At 49.5% G+C, this 18,890-nt stretch overlaps 1 protein-coding gene across 6 annotated transcripts; it reads left to right on the plus strand.

The window, feature by feature from the left end:
* The first annotated feature begins 3,341 nt into the window (after window positions 1–3,341).
* On the plus strand, window positions 3,342–12,813 carry LOC109575648 (interferon alpha-inducible protein 27, mitochondrial). 6 transcript variants are annotated; one of them, XM_070775613.1, is made up of 8 exons: window positions 3,342–3,411; window positions 3,841–4,000; window positions 4,828–4,995; window positions 6,462–6,590; window positions 9,153–9,281; window positions 11,101–11,130; window positions 11,923–12,084; window positions 12,570–12,813. In XM_070775613.1, the coding sequence occupies exons 1-8, from the start codon at window positions 3,349–3,351 to the stop codon at window positions 12,650–12,652; spliced, it is 924 nt and encodes a 307-aa protein (XP_070631714.1). In that variant the 5' UTR covers window positions 3,342–3,348; the 3' UTR covers window positions 12,653–12,813. The 6 variants fall into 6 exon arrangements, with proteins under 6 accessions (XP_070631714.1, XP_070631715.1, XP_070631716.1 ...); XM_070775614.1 differs by having other exon boundaries at window positions 4,843–4,995; XM_070775615.1 differs by having other exon boundaries at window positions 4,846–4,995.
* Window positions 12,814–18,890: the final 6,077 nt, after the last annotated feature.

Below are 18,890 nucleotides of genomic sequence, written 5' to 3' on the forward strand. Positions count from 1 at the left end.
GTGGACAGGGTCATGTTGTCTTCCTGACCAAAGGCACTTAGGTTTTATGTTTAGGCAGAAGAGCAGGGTTCCCCGAGGCAGGACATTAAGTGTGGACACTATCCTGTCAGTGAACAGAAGCAATGGGAAGCAAAAGTTAAAGAAACAGATACAACAGATACAAGATTTTATTCTTCCCTGTAACATCAATAGTGTATATGTGTCAGTCTCAGCGTCCCAATGCCTCTACCATCCCCTTGTCTTTTTACTTTAAATTTTACAAAATGGGGTTGCATTGCTTGCTAATGAAAATTGACATTTTACTGCAAATGAATTATCAAAGTTGCAGCATTTTGATAATGGGGGAGGCTGTGCATGTGGCTGGGGGCAAGGGATATAGGAGAAACCTCTGTTATGAACCTCAGTTTTGTTCAGAACCTAAAACTGCTCTAGGAAATAAGGTCTATTAAAAATTACCTAGTAAAAATTCACCTAATTATATAGTCCTTCTAATAATAAATTTACACCTGAGAAATATTAATCATTGATAAACACATTCTGCTCTTAACAATCTAAATGACTCCAGACTAGGCTGAAATTGATTTGGATCTGACAACCATCCTCTCGAATTATCGCTGTTCCTGACTCCCATTTCCAGAAATAAGTGCTGCTGCAAGTGATAAGTACTTTTAATGCCCTTTTAAAGTGACTTCTGGGACTTCCCTGGTGGCCAGGGGTTAATTCTCCCTGCTTCCCCTGCAGAGGGAGCGGGTTCATTCCCTGGTTGGGGAACAGATCCTGCTTGCAGCAAGATGTGGCCAAAAAAAATTTTTAAGTAAATATAAAGCAACTTCTCTTGATGGAGGATAGATAGATAAGTAGAAGGACGAGAGATAGAACTATAGAGATAGATAACTTCAGAGAAAACATTTAATGTAATCCTCTTTATGTCTTCTCATTGATAGAGTTTTGTTTTGACTCACACATATGGTTGTGCAGCTGGTCTTCTCCTGTTCTACAGGTCTTTCCTGTAATTTTTAGCTACGGCTTGGCATTCCATGATAATCATATACTATATCATATTTAGCCTTTTATCTATTTTACTAATACTTGTGTAGCTGGATTTTTAAAAAGAAAAAGTTTCCTACTTCGGAAGAATCTCAACAGAAACTTTAAAGTTGCAAACAGTGGGAGACATGGACTCCCATTTCCGAGAGAGCTGCTGGCCCTGCCCCTTTGGGCTAACAATTCTGTGACTATCAGCCCTTAGTACCTATATCCAGTCTGTCTAAGGGAGGGCTTGGGATTCATTGGAAAAGATGCTTTAAAAGGAAGTCCTTCAACCAATGTGGGCTGAGTGCCCACTCGTGCTGAGTGCTGTGACACGTGGCTTAACGAGAAGAGACATCGTTCTTGTGGAGCTTTGATGGGGACCTGGAGCATGCCTGAGCTTTTTTTGGTCCTGTTCTTGGAGCCCCTGGGATAGGCAGTGTAAGAACTTTTGAGACCTGTGATTGTTGGGTCCATCCAGGGCTGATCATCCACAATGAGTGGGCAGTGGAGGAGAGACTGGGCTGTTGGAGTTCGGCTGTATGAGGAAGGCTGCATGTTCCTGAGGGTCACAGAGAGGCTTGGAGAGGCGATGGGGCACGAGCCGTCTTTGACTCAGCCAAGAGGGTGCTCACCTAGGTGTGGAGACCCAGGAAGAAATGGATGCAGCAGAGGCAGGAGGCAGGGAAAGAAAAAGGGTCCAGAGAATTCAGGTAAAGAACAAAATGAGAGGGCTCCATGCAGAGTCAGCCAAGACTCATCAGCTCATCTGTGAAATGTGGATAGTAGTATCTCTTCACGGGGTGGTGGTGAAGATGAAAATGCTTAATACCTGAATGCACAGTACTTGGGCCAGAATGAGAGTCTGGCCCAGAAGTGTCCCTTTGTAGGAGCACTCTGCTGATGCTGTGTCAATCTGTCTTTGACACCCTGGTGGGAGACATTCAAACTCCCAGTTGTTTGTAGGCTCTTGGACCCTGCTGCCAGCTGGGTTCGCTTACCCACAAGGTCCTTGACAAGGGGAAGCTTCCCTGGGCCGGATACCTCCACCTCTGTTCTCCACCACCGCCCTCCAGCCATGCACCCGTCCTGGGCTCCCCTCCACCTCTGGGCAGTGCTGGCGACAGTTCTTTTCCAGCTCTGCCTGCCTGGTTCTACATTTGGTCCATGGGAAATTGTAAGGAGCTCTAAAGGGGCAGCTCCCCACACCCACCCACCCACCTTCAGAGTAGTCCCCTTCCTTTCTCAGGAAGGTCTGCCCACCAGTTTCCTGCCTTTAGCCTTTGGAGACCCAAGTGAGACACGTGTCATTGCTTCCCTCAAATTTCACGGGAGTCTCGTCAAGCTTTCCAAGGGGGTCCCACTGAGGTCCAGCCGGGAGAACCACTCACCCTCCTGTCACCCTTGGGACTTGGAGGAAAGCACTGGCCACCAAGCCTCTCTAGTTCTCTCCTTCTCCTTCTCCCTTTCCTCTCCAATCTCAACTCCCTAACTCATTATTCTACTTCTTTGAAAACTAGTTTTCTCATTTCTTAGCATAGTGTTCCAACAGAGGTTACGTGGTCAAGGTTCTTGGCATGTGATTGACACGTTCCCTGTCTTTGAACCCCAATTGAAACAACAATGAACATTCAATCAATTCCAAGAAAATTACACATTTAATATTCATATGTGTTAAAAATATAAATCCATGCCCAGCAATCCGTGTGTGTGCGCTTAGTGTCCGACTCTTTGACCCCATGGACTGTAGCCCCTCAGGCTCTTCTGTCCGTGGAATCTTCCAGCCAAGAATACTAGAGCAGGTTGCCATTACCTCCTCCAGGGGATCTTCCTAACCCAGGAATGGAAACTGTGTCTCTTGCATCTCTTGCATTGGCAGTCGGATTCTTTACCACTAGTGCCACCTGGGAAGTCCCTTGCCTGGGACTAATCAACCCTAAATTCTCAAGGGTGACTACCTGTGAGAAGGCAGAGAAAGTAGGAACATGAGAAGGGATTCTCAGGTCACGTAGATTGTATCTGTAACATTATGAAGTCTTGAGCTCAGGGGTGGGTGAAGAAGTGTTTGTTTTTTATTATCTATAGCTTTTTGGATGCCTGAAAGTATTTCATGTTCTGTAATATTTCATATTATATATTTAAAGAGTAAGGTGAAAAAGAGGAGACCAATTGTCTACAACTCTTTTAACAATTTGTAGTAAAGGCAGCAGAAAAATTAAATGGCATTTGGCAAGATCTGGGGAGCAGGAAGTGGTTAGAAAGTTGATCTGTGTAGTAAACAGTTGGTCCTTTGCGGAAGGTGTTCTCAAACACAAGTTCATGGGCCCCAGGCCAACAGGGAGGCCAAACAAACCCAAACTTTGGAGTTTGAAGCAGAGAAAGGTATGTGGCAGGGCAGTGCAAGGAGAGCGAGTGGCTTGTGCCCCCAAAACTTAAACTCCCTGAACGGTTCAGTGAAGTATTTTTAAAGGCCAGGTGAGGGAGAGGTGGCCAGGGTATTTGATCAGCTCCTACACAATTCTCTGATTCACTGATGGGGATCAACCCTTAGGCACCAGTAAGTCTGGGGGCTACGAGCGCAGGATCATCCAGTAGTTAATTTCTTCCATTCGGTGGTGGTTTTAGGTGGTGGTTTTAGCGTTTGAAAAATTCAGGAAATTAGCATCAGCTACTATTATCTCGGAACTTCGGAGAAGAGCTAAAGCACAGGACATGGGGGAGGGGTGTCCAGGAAGCATCCAAAGGGTTCTGTGGGCTTATCAAGACAAGAGAAAATCAGTTGTGACTTTCGTTTTCCTGAGAAAATGAAAGCTATCTCATTGGCTGCCTGCATCCCGTGGGAGCTCTTCCTCTGTTATCTCCAAAGCTGCTGTAAACGTCCTGCTTCAGATCTTCCCTGAACTCAGCCAAGCTCGAGATCAGGTCCAGGTCCTGGTTCTGGTCCACGTCTTCAGAAAGTCTGCTCTGCTGGGTAAGGCAGGGAGGGGTGGGCAGGGGCTGCTCCTTCCTGCGGCCCCCACCCTCAGGGAGCTGGTGGGCCTGGTGACTGTAGGGGAGACCCCTGTGGATCCACTGGGGAATCTCATCTGGGCGGCTGCAGTCAGAGAAGCTGGGTCTCCAGAGGGAAGGGACTTAAACCTCTACCTGTCCCTGGGCTCTTGGACTCTGGGAGCAGTGAGCCTCATCCGTGCCCGAGTGACCCTCAAGGCTTGAGGCTGGGTGGGGGTGAGATGGGCAGGCGAAGAGACAAGCAATAGGAAGAAGCAAATCAGAGCCACTCCAAGCCCATGCTTTGGAAGCCCCGAGACCTGTATCAGTTCCCGTGTACTTTGCCAAGCAAAGCTGTGTGACCTTGGATGAGTCACTTACCCTCTCTGTGCCAGGGTTTTCTCATCATAAAATGGGGATGATAATTTCCTTCTTCTCGTTGAGTTAGTAAGGAGAGGGCATGAGAACAAGAGCTTGACCAACTTGACCCGTGGCATATGCCTTAAAAACGTGATTGTTTCTGATTTCCTAATTCTGGCACCTTTTAAATGACTCCATGGAGGTTTAAGGGCGTTCTAGAAACGTGAGTTTTGGGAGGAGGGAAGCAGACCACCTCAGGAAGTAAAATCTCCTTCCACCTCCCCCATCTGCCTTCCCCTCACTCTGTCACCCCAACACCATATCTTTGGGCCCTTCCCAAGCCCGCATTCTCCACAAGCTCAGAGCAGCCTCTCTCCCCGCTGGAGCCCCTTGAGATTTTCCAGGGCAGTGGACATGTCCCCAGTTCTGGTGTCACTATCCCCCATCCAGGTTCCACTCTTTCAGCAGGTTTGGTGCTGGTCAGTTTTGGTGCCATGGAATTCACCAAGGCTGTCCGCTTAGCCTCTAACCTGGCTTCCAAGATACTGTCTGCAGGGAGCCTGGCCAAAGTGGGCGGGGCGGCCTCCAGCAGCGGCTTGGCAAGACTTTCTCCGCTGGGTGAGTGTTCCTGCTAGGGACTGGTAGGGGGCCGGGTGTCGGGTCGCCAGGGAGCACACAGGGTCCTGCTCTAGGAGCCTGGGGCGGGGACAGTGGCATCACCCTCAGCCCGTCTCCCTCCCCTGTCCTTCCCCTTGGGCATCTGCCCTGGCTTTCTCTCTGAGAAGGGCCAGAGGGAGGCAGGACTCTAACATGCGGGACATGGGGGAGGTGGGGTGGTGGTACCGGCGATCTGGATCCCTTGCCTCTCCCATCTAGACTAAGGGACCCTGTGGCTGGGACCCATTCTCAGGCTCTCATTTCCCCAGGGATACACCCCTAGAATTTAACTCCTTTATATTTTACCTCAGTGACCAGCCAGCTTTTTGTAAGTTTGTCCTGCTAGGTTTCAAATCCAGAGCATTGATTTGAACAGAATTCTTCAATTCAGGTCCATTTCCTTCTTGCAAGCCCCATCTTTGGTTTTATTAGTCTCGCTTTTTATCTTGCCTTTTGTCTGCAATTCCCCCTCCCCAAGTCAACCTTTCTAATATGTTGAACGTGCGTCTGCTTTTCTTTTTTTGAATTTTATTTATTTATTTTTGCTCTTTCATCTAACTTATACCATAGTGTTTCTAAATAGTTTAAATTATTTTTTATATGATATTATACATGTTTTAATGCCATTCTCCCAAATCATCTCCCCTCTCCCTCTCCCACAGAGTCCAAAAGACTGTTCTATACACCTGTGTCTCTTTTGCTGTCTCACATACAGGGTTGTCGTTACCATCTTTCTAAATTCCATATATATGCGTTGGTATACTGTATTGGTGTTTTTCTTTCTGGCTTACTTCACTCTGTATAATAGGCTCCAGTTTCATCCACCTCATTAGAACTGATTCAAATGTATTCTTTTTAATGGCTGAGTAATACTCCATTGTGTATATGTACCACAGCTTTCTTATCCATTCATCTGCTGATGGACATCTAGGTTGCTTCCATGTCCTGGCTATTATAAACAGTGCTGCGATGAACATTGGGGTACACGTGTCTCTTTCAATTCTGGTTTCCTCGGTGTGTATGCCCAGCAGTGGGATTGCTGGGTCGTATGGCAGTTCTATTTCCAGTGTTTTTCATCTACATTTTTGCAAAATAGGTGTTGCTTTTTGTTTGCACGCTTTTTAATTTACGCATAGAAGAGTGTGTGGAATATCTCATTTTATCGCTATCCCCCCAACCCCACCCCGAGAACTTTGCTTTTGAGCCCATCGGGTCGATATGTGAGGCTGTGCCCCTTGCTTCCAGCTGCTACACGAAGTGCTCCCATGCGCACCCGCCATCACCCACCTTTCTGTGCCCTGGGGTGGACCCCCGGGATCGCTCCCCCTCTGCCAATGCAAATAGTTCAAGACGGAAGTGGCAGTGGGACAGGGCGGCCTGACCTCTGACCTCTGACTCCTGTGCATTCACCCTCTGTTCTTTCTCAGGGCTCACTCTGCCATCCAGCACTGCCCTGGCGGGGGCCACGTCTACCCTGGGATCCTTGGTGGGGACGCTGAAAGGCTCCTTCCTGCTCGGATCCCCCGCTGCGGCCCTGAGCACTTTGCCAGTAGGAGGTAACTAGCCCTGAGTGATACATACCCCTCCTTGGACTCCCACTCAGCACGGGAGTGGGACAAGAAAGTTAGGACCTTGGCCACAGCTGGTAATCCTTCCTTTTGATCAGAAATAAGAGGACTCCTCAGCGTATGAGAAGCAATTCATAAGATGAAATAATCAAAACTACTACTTTTTATCAAATGCTGTGATATTCTAAGGTTAGCACTTGGCATTTGGCAATTCATTTAATTCTCATAACAACCCCAGAGGATGATGATATGGCCTCTTATTTACAAATGAAGGAACCATTGTCCAAGGGCCCTGGGCTGGGAGGTGGGGTGGATGGCTGCATCCGAGCTTGGGACAGGAAATAGAATAGAAATGTAGGGGCCTAGGCCTGGGAGGAAGCCTCGGGGCAGAGGAGGTTCTGAAAAGCCCAGAAGGGCCAGGCCCCTCTCCCCGAGGGTATCCACTGGGTGAGCCCAGCAGACAGGCCATAAGAGACACAGCACCCTCTCCTCTGGACTGTCTGTGCTTCGGGGCCCAGGCACGCCACGCTTGTCGTCCTCTCTCCTCCCTAACAGTAACACTGAGCTTCAAACACTCTAATGGGCTCTCGATCCTTGAGTCTCCAGTTCCATACCCCAGCCAGGTGGCTCACTGGTCACTTTGTTGTTGTTTAATCGCTCAGTCACGTCCGACTCTTTTGCAACCCCATGGCCTGGGGCCCACCAAGCTCCTCTGTCCATGGGATTTTCCAGGCAAGAATATGGAAGTGGGTTGCCATTTCCTTCTCCAAAGTATCTGCCCAACCCAGGGACCAAACCCACATCTCCTGCATTGGCAGGCAGATGCCTTACCACTGAGCCACCAGGGAAGCTCTACTGGTCACTTAGGGTTTGATTTTCATACCTTCTTTACTTGCTTAACTGCCACCCCAAAGCTCTCTTCTTGGGAGGTTGGCTGGGCTCACTCCTGCGCACCTTGCTGTTTTTAGAACTCCTGGTCCCCACTGGCCCCAAAGATTGCAGTCTTGGCTTCTATGGCTGCCACAGGCTAGGACCTCTGCCAGGGAGTTCCAGGAACTCTGTTTCAGGGAACCGTGGTCCCGTGCTGTGAATGGCTCCAGCCACAGGAAAGCAAGGATGGTTCTGATTGGGAGAGTCTGGGGCAGCCTTCCAGAGGAGGAGGCAACAGGTGTGGCCTTGAAGAATCAGGAGCATTCAAGGCGTTCCAGCACTGTTCTCAAGTAGCACTCAAGCATCCTTCTCTCTGAGAAGGGCCAGAGGGAGGCAGGACTCTAACATGCGGGACATGGGGGAGGTGGGGTGGTGGTACCGGCGATCTGGATCCCTTGCCTCTCCCATCTAGACTAAGGGACCCTGTGGCTGGGACCCATTCTCAGGCTCTCATTTCCCCAGGGATACACCCCTAGAATTTAACTCCTTTATATTTTACCTCAGTGACCAGCCAGCTTTTTGTAAGTTTGTCCTGCTAGGTTTCAAATCCAGAGCATTGATTTGAACAGAATTCTTCAATTCAGGTCCATTTCCTTCTTGCAAGCCCCATCTTTGGTTTTATTAGTCTCGCTTTTTATCTTGCCTTTTGTCTGCAATTCCCCCTCCCCAAGTCAACCTTTCTAATATGTTGAACGTGCGTCTGCTTTTCTTTTTTTGAATTTTATTTATTTATTTTTGCTCTTTCATCTAACTTATACCATAGTGTTTCTAAATAGTTTAAATTATTTTTTATATGATATTATACATGTTTTAATGCCATTCTCCCAAATCATCTCCCCTCTCCCTCTCCCACAGAGTCCAAAAGACTGTTCTATACACCTGTGTCTCTTTTGCTGTCTCACATACAGGGTTGTCGTTACCATCTTTCTAAATTCCATATATATGCGTTGGTATACTGTATTGGTGTTTTTCTTTCTGGCTTACTTCACTCTGTATAATAGGCTCCAGTTTCATCCACCTCATTAGAACTGATTCAAATGTATTCTTTTTAATGGCTGAGTAATACTCCATTGTGTATATGTACCACAGCTTTCTTATCCATTCATCTGCTGATGGACATCTAGGTTGCTTCCATGTCCTGGCTATTATAAACAGTGCTGCGATGAACATTGGGGTACACGTGTCTCTTTCAATTCTGGTTTCCTCGGTGTGTATGCCCAGCAGTGGGATTGCTGGGTTGTATGGCAGTTCTATTTCCAGTGTTTTTCATCTACATTTTTGCAAAATAGGTGTTGCTTTTTGTTTGCATGCTTTTTAATTTACGCATAGAAGAGTGTGTGGAATATCTCATTTTATCGCTATCCCCCCAACCCCACCCCGAGAACTTTGCTTTTGAGCCCATCGGGTCGATAGGTGAACCTGTGTCCCTTGCTTCCAGCTGCTACACGAAGTGCTCCCATGCGCACCCACCATCACCCACCTTTCTGTGCCCTGGGGTGGACCCCCGGGATCGCTCCCCCTCTGCCAATGCAAATAGTACAAGATGGAAGTGGCAGTGGGACAGGGTGGCCTGACCTCTGACCTCTGACTCCTGTGCATTCACCCTCTGTTCTTTCTCAGGGCTCACTCTGCCATCCAGCACTGCCCTGGCGGGGGCCACGTCTACCCTGGGATCCTTGGTGGGGACGCTGAAAGGCTCCTTCCTGCTCGGATCCCCCGCTGCGGCCCTGAGCACTTTGCCAGTAGGAGGTAACTAGCCCTGAGTGATACATACCCCTCCTTGGACTCCCACTCAGCACGGGAGTGGGACAAGAAAGTTAGGACCTTGGCCACAGCTGGTAATCCTTCCTTTTGATCAGAAATAAGAGGACTCCTCAGCGTATGAGAAGCAATTCATAAGATGAAATAATCAAAACTACTACTTTTTATCAAATGCTGTGATATTCTAAGGTTAGCACTTGGCATTTGGCAATTCATTTAATTCTCATAACAACCCCAGAGGATGATGATATGGCCTCTTATTTACAAATGAAGGAACCATTGTCCAAGGGCCCTGGGCTGGGAGGTGGGGTGGATGGCTGCATCCGAGCTTGGGACAGGAAGTAGAATAGAAATGTAGGGGCCTAGGCCTGGGAGGAAGCCTCGGGGCAGAGGAGGTTCTGAAAAGCCCAGAAGGGCCAGGCCCCTCTCCCCGAGGGTATCCACTGGGTGAGCCCAGCAGACAGACCATAAGAGACACAGCACCCTCTCCTCTGGACTGTCTGTGCTTCGGGGCCCAGGCACGCCACGCTTGTCGTCCTCTCTCCTCCCTAACAGTAACACTGAGCTTCAAACACTCTAATGGGCTCTCGATCCTTGAGTCTCCAGTTCCATACCCCAGCCAGGTGGCTCACTGGTCACTTTGTTGTTGTTTAATCGCTCAGTCACGTCCGACTCTTTTGCAACCCCATGGCCTGGGGCCCACCAAGCTCCTCTGTCCGTGGGATTTTCCAGGCAAGAATATGGAAGTGGGTTGCCATTTCCTTCTCCAAAGTATCTGCCCAACCCAGGGACCAAACCCACATCTCCTGCATTGGCAGGCAGATGCCTTACCACTGAGCCACCAGGGAAGCTCTACTGGTCACTTAGGGTTTGATTTTCATACCTTCTTTACTTGCTTAACTGCCACCCCAAAGCTCTCTTCTTGGGAGGTTGGCTGAGCTCACTCCTGCACACCTTGCTGTTTTTAGAACTCCTGGTCCCCACTGGCCCCAAAGATTGCAGTCTTGGCTTCTATGGCTGCCACAGGCTAGGACCTCTGCCAGGGAGTTCCAGGAACTCTGTTTCAGGGAACCATGGTCCCGTGCTGTGAACGGCTCCAGCCACAGGAAAGCAAGGATGGTTCTGATTGGGAGAGTCTGGGGCAGCCTTCCAGAGGAGGAGGCAACAGGTGTGGCCTTGAAGAATCAGGAGCATTCAAGGCGTTCCAGCACTGTTCTCAAGTAGCACTCAAGCATTCAACAGTGTTTGCCCAGATTTCAGTTAAGTCCTGCAAACTGAAACATGTCTCTCTATGTGAGGATTTACTGCTGTCTGAAGAGCTTTCTCTGGATGATTGGAGAAGGTCATATAATACCTCTGACTTCCACACTCAAGGACGTCCCTGGTGGCTTAGTTGGTAAAGAATCTGCTTGCAGTGCAGGAGAACTGGGTTCAATCCCTGGGTCAGAAAATTCCATAGAGAAGGGAATGGCTACCCACTTTGGTATTCTTGCTGGAGATTTCCATGGACAGAGGAGCCTGGCAGGCTACAGTCCATGGGGTTGCAAAGAGTCGGACACAACTGAGTGACTAACATTTTCACTCCACATTCATAAAATACTGACCCTCTTTCAGATGAACTAACATCAGGGCCCAGAGAGCCGCTTCTTAGGAAATCCCACTTCTCTGGGTGAAGCAGGCAGGTTCCTTCCTTCCTGTGTCTCCCAGGCTGGGGCAGCCCCCTCCGAGTAGGTGGACTGTGGGCTCAGGGAGTGGAGGGGTGGTGGCCAGTGTAGGTCAATTCACAGAATGTTCTTTTGGTTTCCAGCCAAGGCTGCTGCAGCTGTGGTGGGCGGAGGTGAGTCTCTGCCAGGCCAGGCTTGCCCTTGTCTGTCCCCAGGCCCTGGTACTGGCCTTGTACCTGCCCCAGCCTGCCCCAGGCCTCCTGTCCATGGTAGGGGAGGAGGCCCTGGAATGAGAATGAGGAGTTTCCATGGAAACTCGTGTGGAGGCAGCCCCCGGGGCCCAGGTTTCTTGCAGACCCTTTACCGTGTGACCTTGGATGTGGCTTTGAAATCCTCTGCGCTCAGCTTTCCTCGTGAAAGACATGCCAAGCCTGCTCTTTCAGGGTTACCGTGAGGACTACGCAGGATGACACATGTGCACAGTTTGGACACACGAGATGCACTGAGAAGCCCAGTGGCTCTGGCTTCCAAGGGCTCTGCGGCTATGCCGTGGAGGCCCAGAGTTGGGACTCAAGTGGGGCTCAGAATGTGTTCCTTGCTTTATGCTGGGCCCTCGGTAAAATTTGCTTAAAGATTTCCTCAGCAAAGACAGGAAGCTTGCAAATGTCCCCCTCCCCCTCCCCAGTTCCGGCATCTTACTAAGGCAGAAACTGAGCCCTTTCCCGAGGAAGGTCCTGCTGAGAGCCAGCACCGTGCTCCCGGCGACCCCACAGCCCTTCCCTCTGCTTTCCCCATCAGCTGGGGCTTCCCTGGACTCCTGACTGCTGACCACGCCTCCTGGAGTCTCTCCCAAGCTCAGACTTAACCTTCTCCAGACCTCCCAAAGCCCCCCAGGCTTGATGTCATGTGTATGTTTGGAGGGGGATATCCATCACCCCCTCATTCTAGCTCCTCTCCCTGTTCAGCTTCCACCGTGGCGGCTGTGCCCATGGTGCTTAGCGCGGTGGGCTTCACCAGTGCAGGAATCACTGCCTCCTCCTTGGCGGCCAAGATGATGTCAATATCTGCCATCGCCAATGGGGGTGGAGTTGCCGCCGGCAGCCTGGTGGCCACGCTCCAGTCCGTGGGTAAGTGTCCCCCGCATGGCTTGCTCATAGAGCTGAGGGAGAAGGACAGGAGCCTCGGAGCCTCAGTGCCTCTGGCCCTGACCTCAGCCCCAGTAAGCCCCAGTCTGCCTGTCCCTTAGTATTGCCTCCGTGGTCCCTCTCTCTCTCTGGGTTTCTCTGAAGCAGATATAGGAAGGAGGGAAGATGCTCTGGCCTGCAGCTGTTCTGGGATCAGGCTGACTCCGCCCAAAGCAGATTTTCTGGGTTAGCTGGAGCATCTCTGCCCCACCTGGGGTTCAGCTTTCTTCCCTGGAGTGGGAGGCAACTCCCAGCTCTTGACTTCATCACCGGAGTTCATGCCTTTGAGTACCTGCCTGCAGCAGCACTCCCGCAAACAGAGATCCTTAGGGGCTAGGGAAAAAGAGGAGGGTTCAGGGTGGGATCTCTGGGCCTGACGCCCCTGAGCCTGCCCACCCCACTCTACTCACCCTCTGCTTCTCCCCCAGGAGCAAGCGGACTCTGCCTGTCATCCAAACTCTTGGTGGGCATCGCTGGGTCCACCCTCGTGTCCAAATTTTTGGGCCTGTAACAGTCCCCTGTCGCTCCCTCGGCAGAGAAGAGGACCAGGTGGGGTCCTGCCCGCCAGCCTGATGCAGTGAGGGACCCAGTCCTGGGGTGACAAGTGCCAAACGCTGCACCCCCAGAGGAAAATGAGAAATAAAAACGAGTTGTGGAAACAAAACAAAATGAGTTGTGCCACGCCTCTGGGTCCCTTCCTTCTTGTTGGCCTGAAGTCATTTGGGGGGAAGGCTCACCACTCTTAGAGTGACATGGTGTTGGGGTGCCCAGAGTTGGACTGAGTCTAAATGTGAAGACTGGAGGTTCCCCCTGCCTGGCTTAGGGCTGTGTGTGACCCCAAGGGGTCACCTCCACTCTGGGTCTGCATTGACCCTTCTCTATTTGGGGAGCTCATTTAAATAAACTCCAAGGTCTCAGCTAGGGTGGGTGTTAGGCACAGTGCCTGTGCAAAGTCAGGAATGGAATGCAAGGGCACTCCCTCTTTGGAGCTTCATTTGCAGGCACCCTACCCATAGCTGTTTCCTAAGTGGCCTGCCTCAGGCTCAGAAAGCAAGGACCTCAGGATGTCACCGCTTCCTTCCGAAGACAAAGTCCGGTGTTTTGGCTTTTCTTCTCCCCCAACAGCTAGAAAAGAAACCTAGTTTGTCAGAGGGGCCTGACTTCCCAGCTAGTGGCGCTAGTGGTAAAGAACCCGCCTGGCAATGCAGGAGACATAAGAGATGCGGGTTCAATCCCTGGCTTGGAAAGATTCCCCTGGAGGAGGAAATGGCAACCCACTCCTGTATTCTTGCTGGGAAATCCCATGGACAGAGAAGCCTGGCAGGCTACAGTCCATAGGGTTACAAAGAGCCATTTACGACTGAAGTGACTTAGCACACCGCACTGATCTTTCCGCTTCAGGGCCTTGGTCCCTAACTACCCTTCTCACCCCAGTATAAGGCCTTTTAGAAACTCCTTATCAGCAGGATGGGTTCCATTCCAAAACATCAGAAAATTCACTTAGGGGTTGATTCAGTCCTCCTTGCCACGAAATCTTTGAGCATGTGCTGTTGGAGAGGCACTGGGCTTGGTGCTAGGGAATTTGGCCTTCCCGAGGCAGCACTCCTAGTGGCTGGGTGGATGGACCACCAGGCATTGGTCCGCTGATGCTGGCCTCTGATGACACCACGGGCCAGCCCAGGGCTCTGGGCATGCCCAGAAGGAAGCACAGAACAGTACTGTCTTAGTCCGTTCAGGCTGCTGTAACAAAAACACTATCAAATGGGCAGCTTATAAACAATGGAAATTTATTTCTCATAGTACTAGAGGCTGGGAAATCAGAGATCTAGGCTACAGCAGATATCGGTTCCTAGGTGACTGAGTTTTCTCTGGATCCTCACATGATGGCAGGGGCAGAAGAGCACTCTATGGCCTCTTTTATAAAGACATTGTCAGCTTTAAAAAGTCAGAACCTAAAAGTTGAGAGTTGGGTTTTATTTGGTGGCAATTTTAGGACTTCAAGCCCAGGAGACAGCATCTCAAGTAACTCTGAGAGAACTGCCCCGAGAAGGTGAGGGGAGGAATCAGGTTACATAGAAGCTTGTAACAGAGGGGAGGTAGTCTGAACATCAGAAGTATTGTTGTGAATTAAAGGAAACGAGATATCTCAAGTTAAGAAATTTAGTGCTTTTCTGTGCATGGGGCTTTTCAATGTTATGGGAAGATGCAAGCGTCTGGGCTCACTGAAATCATCTGTTTCATATGCATCTCAGCTATCTGGGGCCAGTCTCCTCTGTTTTTCACATCTCAAGTTCCTCAGTGCTCACTGTAGGGACGGGCTGCAGCCCGAATGCGGCCAGACAGAGCAGGTATCCTTCTCCTTCCTAGCTGCCCTGGAGGGCTGGAATCACTGACGACTGTGACATCCTTGTTTATTGATATGGCAGGAAATGCTCCATTTCTCAGAGGGGTACAAACATTCAGACCATAGTAGGCATATTGGGGAAGGGGAGCTTGAATTCTACCCAGAGGGTTTTGGAGAAATGCTGAAGGGTTTTCAATATGACTGTGACCCTATCACAGGCCCCACACCCGCTGAACACCCTCTCCTTGGAGCCATCAGCAGCCTGCCAGGATCTCAGTTCCCAACAAGCAGAGTAGCCCCTGCTCACAGCAACTAGAGAAAGCCCCCAAACAGCAGTGAAGACCCAGCACAGTCATAAATAAGTAAAATTTTTTTAAAAAATTAACCACCCCATATTTCACAGCTTCTTGCCTTCTGAGAGAGCCCATAGTCTGTCTATTGAATATGTCTCTCTCTAAATAAATCCATTGTTACCTATCACTTTGCCTGTTGCCGAATTCCTTCTGTGCTGAAATATAAGGAACCCGAGCTTCCTTAAGTCCTGAGACCAGGTGTGTGATCTTGATTAAAAGACAGTGGATTCAAGTCCCAACTTGGGTTTTGGCTGGGTCTGAGTCCCGTCTGAGTTGTACAGTTCCAGTAGGGCATGAGGAGGCAGGGCAAATTCCCACTGTGGGAATCTAGCTAGGATGGCTTCCTGTCTTCATCAACATGGCAGAGGACTACTCTTTGCTGCTGGCAAAAATCAGAGCCCTGATCTTTGGTTGGTACATGATTCCCAGCCAAGGACTGCATTCTCAGTCCTCTTGCAGTGAAGCGCTCACAGGACTGGGTCTGGCCAGTGGGAAGTGAGTGGAAATGTATGCAACTTTCTGGGCATGCCCTTAAGGGGAGTGGGGGGCTTTGCCTTGCCCCTTGGCCTCTTCCCATGGGCTCTGCTGTCGTCAGGGGGGATGACCATCCTCCACCCTGCAGATGACAGCAGCATTTTGAGGAAGGCAGAGCAACAAGACTGCAGGAGTCTGGGCCTCCCTGAGCTGAACCACCATTCCGGCTCTTATGTGACTGAGTAACAGAGAAAGAAACCGCTCATGTTTAGGTCAAGAGGGCTTCTTTTACAATAAGCAAACGTATATTCTCATGAACACGGGGGAATCTTTTGATCGCAAGTAATAGAGAAATCAACCCAATAAAGAGAGTTACTTTTACCTGTTCCTTCTCAAAATCCCACTAAAACAACAGGAAAGGACTGAAGATAGGCTTAAACCCATATCAAAAAACAGGCTGGGAGAGAAGATGACAGTAACATAATTTAGGAGGCGGAAATCACACAGACCTGGGGCTCCACTTGGCAGTCCCAACAAAGTTGAATCTTAGGGTGTCAGTGGATAAAGGGAAAAAGAGGCAACTATGCCCTTAGGACTCCAGAACCTTGGACATCAGAGTGGTGTGTGCTACTGCAGGTTGGCAGTAAGGTGGACTGGCAGCAAGAGGGCTGGCTGAAAGTCTATTTAGGAAGCAGGCAGGCCCCCAGCTAGTCCCCTCTGGCAGACTCCTGGAAGTTTCGTTTTGGTGAGGTGAGGTCCCTGGGCCAGGAGGCACCCGGAGCTTCAAACTGAGAATGAGAGTCTCCTTACATGGGTTGAGACCCTCCGTCTTCCTCACTGACAGGAACTGAGAATGCTGTAGCTAGCCTACAAAAGCCAAAACGGAGGGAGGATTGGGAATCAGACCAGCCCAAGAAAAGAAATTGCTCATGTTCTGACATCTGGAAGGAGGTGCCTGTTGAAAGGTTCATCCAGACCTCATGCAGTCTCCAAGTTGACGAGAGCCACTCCTGTGGCAAAGCCTGCCATGGTGTTGCCAAATTCCTGACTCCTTGTCCGCTGATGCTGAAGAGACAGAAAAACATGATCCAAAAGGATACATTCACCTCAATGTTCGTTGCAGCACTGTTTAAAAGTCAAGACATGGAAGCAACCTAAGTGTCCATTGACAGAGGAATGGATAAAGAAGATGTACACATACACTCAGCCATTAAAAATTATGAAATGATGTCATTTGCAGCAACATCAATGGACCTAGAGATTGTCACACTGAGTGAAATCCGACGGAGAAGGAGAGAGATCACGTGACATCCCTTATATGTGCAAACTGAAAAGAAAATACACAAATGAATTTATGTACAAAACAGACTCACAGAGGACAAACATGGTTGCCAGCAGGGAAGGTTGAGGGAAAGGGATAGTTAGGGAGTTTGGGATGGACACGTACACACTGCTATATTTAAAATGGATAGCCAACAAGGACTTACTGTATAGCACATGGAACTCTGCTCAAGGTTATATGGCAGCCTGGATAGCAGGGGAGTTTGCGGGAGAACGGATACATGTGTATGTATGGCTGAGACCTTTCACTGTTCACCTGAAACTATCACATTGCTAATCAGCTATATCCCAATTTAAAAAAAAAGAAATACGGAGATAGAGTTTGGAGGAAATCGAAAGATGGCTTTATTCCTCTACCAGGCAATGGGAGAACACAGCAGGCTATCGCCTCAAGAGCTGTGCCCTCCTCCTATGTAGAGTTTAAATTTAAAGAAGTTATGTATAAAGAAAGCTGAGCACCGAAGAGTTGATGCTTTTGAACTGTGGTGTTGGAGAAAATTCTTGAGAGTCCCTTGGACTGCAAGGAGATCAAACTACTCCATCCTAAAGGAAATGAACCTTGAATATTCATTGGAAGGACTGATGGCTGAAGCTGAAACTCCAATACTTTGGCCAACTGATGTGAAGAACTGACTCCCTGGAAAAGACCCTGATGCTGGGAAAGATTGAAGGCAGGAGAAGGGGACCACAGAGGATGAGATGGTTGGTTGAATGGCATCACTGACTCAATGGACATGAGTGTGAATAAACTCTGGGAGTTGGTGATGGACAGCGAGGCCTGGCGTGCTGCAGTCCATGGGGTTGCAAAGACTTGGACACGACTGAGTGACTGAACTGAACTGAACTGATGTAGCCTGGGTCTTGTGGTTTTAGGGTAAACGATTGGCTCAAAGTAATGAATGTCTTGCATTGTTCTTCTTGAATTATTTCAAAACAGTCACAGCTGGTGTCAGGCAGCCCAGTAATTGGATCCATTTATCTCTGGGTTATTGACCTGTGACCTTCTTTCTGAAATACAAACAGCTATAAGGGGTGATTTGCTATCAGATCAGATAAGAGAGTGCAAAGAAAGCAAATACCAAGTGCAGGATATAACTTACATCAGCTGTCCCCAGCCTTTATGGCACCAGGGATGGTTTACATGGAAGACAAGTTTTCCATGGGCCAATGGGGTGGGTGATGGTTTGGAGATGATTAAAGTGCATTACATTTATTGTGTACTTTATTTCTATTATTGTTACATCAGCTCCACCTCAGATCATCAGGCATTAGACCCCAGAGATTTGGGGACCCCGGGTTTACATAGTATCGGGGTGATAGGTTAGCTTTCTGAAGGACAGATTGAGTCAGACACTACAGATTAGTAACTATTAAAAGTGGGGCTGATTAACTCTTTCAGGCCTGTTTACGTTTCTCCTCTAGCCTGCTCCCTGTTCTCCTTACTTCCCTTGTTCTCAGGAGAGGAAAGAAACTTCATTTCTATTGTTATTGCAATGATGCGACATCTGTGAAGGCTCAAACATGAAAGGGTTTGTGCTCATTCATCCAACTCTTTGAACCCCTATGGACTGTAGCCCGACAGGCTTCTCTGCCCATGGGATTCTCCAGGCAAGAATACTGGAGTGGGTTGCCATGCCCTCCTCCAGGGGATCTTCCCAACTCAGGGATCAAACCCGTGTCTCTTATGTCTCTTGCATTCAGACAGACTCTTTACTGCTGAGACACCTGGGAAATCTGATATGGAAGGGAAGCGGATGTAAGTCCCTCCCCCAACCCTGGCATCTCTGGCCCTCTCACCTCTTTCCCCCCAGCCCTGGGGCACTCATCCTCATCCTCTGACAGAACCACAGCCTCACCACTGGCTCACCCATCCCCCGAGAGACTCGAGGAACCAAACGGGCCCCATGGCTGGTCTGAGACTGTGGAAAAGGGAGGTGGGGGGAGGGTAGCGGGCCCAGGCAGGATACGGACTGAAGTGCCAAGACGACCATAGGATCTGCATTGGGGGAGGGAGGAAAGGGCTTCTGTTTCTTTGGAGCCCCACCCTCTGTCCTCCTGAGTCCCCCCAGCAATGTCCGAGACACCTCTGGGGCACCCTAAGCACCCCCATGTTCATGCATGCATGCTAAGTCGTCTCTGACTCTTTGAGACCCTATGGACTGCAACCCATCAGGCTCCTCCGATCACGGGATTCTGCAGGCAAGAATACTGGAGTGGGTTGGCATTTCCTCCTCCAG

This window comes from Bos indicus, chromosome 21 (genome assembly GCF_029378745.1).
Source record: "Bos indicus isolate NIAB-ARS_2022 breed Sahiwal x Tharparkar chromosome 21, NIAB-ARS_B.indTharparkar_mat_pri_1.0, whole genome shotgun sequence".
NCBI classification, from domain to species: Eukaryota; Metazoa; Chordata; class Mammalia; order Artiodactyla; family Bovidae; genus Bos; species Bos indicus.

Excerpts from the sequence above, each read along its gene's own strand:
- LOC109575648 (XM_070775613.1), top strand. The coding sequence starts at position 3,349 with ATGGGCCCCAGGCCAACAGGGAGGCCAAACAAACCCAAACTTTGGAGT. Across the intron at positions 9,282-11,100 it reads GAGCACTTTGCCAGTAGGAG|CCAAGGCTGCTGCAGCTGTG; the intron begins GTAACTAGCCCT and ends TTTGGTTTCCAG. Across the intron at positions 11,131-11,922 it reads TGCAGCTGTGGTGGGCGGAG|CTTCCACCGTGGCGGCTGTG; the intron begins GTGAGTCTCTGC and ends CTCCCTGTTCAG.